At 54.9% G+C, this 2678-nt stretch overlaps 1 protein-coding gene across 2 annotated transcripts in view; it reads right to left on the bottom strand.

The window, feature by feature from the left end:
• Positions 1-537: 537 nt before the first annotated feature.
• CTSB (cathepsin B) overlaps positions 538-2678 on the bottom strand; it is a 22676-nt gene continuing 20535 nt past the window's right edge. For both annotated transcript variants that reach the window (XM_024761398.1, XM_024761399.1), the window contains exons 9-10: positions 1655-1783; positions 538-1327 (exon numbers count right to left, since the gene is read on the bottom strand). In XM_024761398.1, coding sequence (XP_024617166.1) covers positions 1242-1327; positions 1655-1783 — 215 coding nt within the window. In that variant the 3' untranslated portion in view covers positions 538-1241. The remainder of the gene's footprint in view (positions 1328-1654; positions 1784-2678) is intronic.

Raw genomic sequence — 2678 nt, 5'->3', positions numbered from 1 at the left:
CGAACTGGGGTCCTCCCATTGCGTACGGGGAATTAGGATGATGCAAAGCAGCAATCTTAACGAGCGTCCCAAGAGACAGGAGCTCCTAACACTGCACACAGGCTCTGCCCCGACCCGGGAAGCTGGTCTTCCGGCAGGACTGGTTACACCGCGCCTGCAGGAACCCTCACTGCTGGTGTGCAGTTGGTAAAATAATAAAAAGAGGTAAGAGTTCTAAGTAAGCAGGCACAGAGTTCACCGAGGCTTGGGGCAGTGTGGGGTGGCAGATTTATAGAAAAGGGTTGATGAGAACGACAGGAGGACAGGAAAGTAAGAAGAGAGGAGGTGCTGTGGTTTGACAGTATGGCTGCAGCAGTGAAGTTAAAAAGTTAGGTATTTATTTTGTTCCACTCAACCCAGGCAAGATATCCCTGGTTAGAGGTTCAAGGGCACCCAGATCCATGGGAACACGATTCCTTCTGGAGGAGAAGGAGAGACAGCAGCTAAACGTCTACAGACAGTGAGAAACAATCTTCGAGATGCCACCAGAACGCAGACTTCACATTGAAGAAGAGGCATTTTATTGGCAGTCATTCCTTTCTTTGTTATATTAACAGGGTGAAGCAGTGATTTCAAAACAGTAAAAGCCGGCTTCTCCCCAGACTGTGGTATCAGAGGGCAGCAGGTAAGAGAAATCTCAACCACTGAGTTTGAAGGAGACATCTGTACCACTAGTACAGCTCTTCCAACCAGCAGACTCATCCACCTGATCAGCCGAGGAGCACACAACAGGAAACCTAAGAATCATGCCAAGGACAAGACCAGAGAGGGCTAGCAGCGCTGCAGACCTCAACAGATGCAGGGGCCCTGGGAGAACGTGGCTTCTCCAAAGGGCTGCCCCACTATCTCTTCTCAACCTATTCCGGATCCAGAAAGAAGCAGGCGGAAATCCATCTAGCTAGGAGAGCTCTACTTTCCACTCCTTTGGGAAACCACAACCCTTCTGGTCTTGCTCCCTGGTGACGCAGAGGCGGGGGCAGCAGGCACTACACAGCTGGTCTACGGGAGGCTTGCTGGCTAAGTGCTCCCGTCCGCTGGGCTGGCCTTGGCTGCGTCTCCTTGGAAGACAGTGCGGATGGCAGACGTGGGGCTTGGCCTGACCCAGTCCTCCAGGTCCTGGCTAAATCAAAGAATAAGAGATGTTCCTACCCCTGCATCTCATCCCCAGGGCCGGCGGACAGGCCCACAGGAGGTTACATCTTCTAGTACTGACGAGGGCATGGGATTCCAGCCACAATTTCCGATTCGATTCCACAGTGATCCTCTCCTCTGAGGATTTTAAAGAAGCCTAGAGAGCAGAAGACGCCTTTAGAGAGTGCTTGGCTTTTGCCGACATATCCAGACCCACCCCTGAAAAACGGGGAGACAGAAGTCACAAACCAGCCCCAAAGCTGTCACCAGCCGGCCCACAAGGTGCTCTGCCGGCTTCCGTTCACCCTGCATCCGGCCCCTGCACCTGGTGCCGTGGGGACCCAGGCCGAGCACACACCCTCCCGGGATCAGAGGCTGCCCTCGTGGAAGCCCCGGCACCTGCGCAACTGGCGGAGCAGGACAGGACACCCGCTGTGCCCTGGCTCAGGGGGCCCTGCTCTCAGCAGGAAGGGGCTGCACTCACCATTGTCACCCCAGTCAGTGTTCCAGGAGTTGCCGACCAGCCAGTAGGGGGTGCCGTTCTCCACTCCCCAGCCCAGGATGCGGATGGCGTGGCCTCCCATCATCTCTCCTGTGACGTGCTGGTACACCCCTGGGAAAGGAGACAGCGGTCAGACCAAGACCGGGCAGCCGCCCCATCTGCCACAGCACCCCTCCAGCTCAGCTGGTCACCCCGGGCAGGACGGACGGGGCTGGAGGAAAGGACGGGCCCTGGCGTGCCACAAGAAGGCTCCAGGGGTTCCCACAACATTTTGGAATTACTTATTTTTGAAAGCCTACCACACTCGAATATAGGAGGTAAATATTAAGATGGAGGCCAATCAAACGTGTTCGTTGGTTCCCTTTAAAGTTGTAAATTCTAATAAAAATACAACAGTTAACTGTGTTACATACAGTGACTCCACGTGGCTTAGTCTCACTGCTGCTCTGGGGCACACCCTGCAGCGGTGCTGTGGGAGAGGGGCTGGGCTGGCAGTGCTGATGACCCAGAAAGATGCTGGCTAAGGTGCTCTGAGGACCCCCAGGCTACCACCTCACTGGTGAATCACTTCGTCAAATTGGAAATGCGTCCTCTCATATAATACTGGTGGAGACTGTGTTAAGAACTTTTCTTGCCAGGCACCTTGGTTTTTTTTCTATAAGATTGGAGAGCTTTGGAGTTTTCAACCTAGCAGCGTATAAAATGAGACAGAAGCCCTCAGCACAGCCTGTTCGTCTGGAGTGAGGGATTTCTAAGCTCTCAGGCGGCGACCATCCTGTCCCCGGCCATTTGAATCCCCACAACAAGGTGCTCCCTCGTTCCTCATCCACTGGGTGCTGGGCATGACGCTTAGACTCTGCCAAGGCCAACGTGAATGCGATGAGGAAGCAATGGAGGAAAGGATCCCTGAGGAGACACGTGCTCTGGCCTTTCCACTGCGGAGAGCTCTACCACCAGCCAAGGAGCGGCCAGGGGTGTGTGGCTCAGCCTCCCCCCCCCCCCCCAG

This window comes from Neophocaena asiaeorientalis, unplaced genomic scaffold (genome assembly GCF_003031525.2).
Source record: "Neophocaena asiaeorientalis asiaeorientalis breed wild unplaced genomic scaffold, Neophocaena_asiaeorientalis_V1.1 scaffold635, whole genome shotgun sequence".
NCBI classification, from domain to species: Eukaryota; Metazoa; Chordata; class Mammalia; order Artiodactyla; family Phocoenidae; genus Neophocaena; species Neophocaena asiaeorientalis.
Note: the sequence above shows the minus strand (reverse complement) of the source record. Positions and strands in the feature narration are given on the sequence as shown.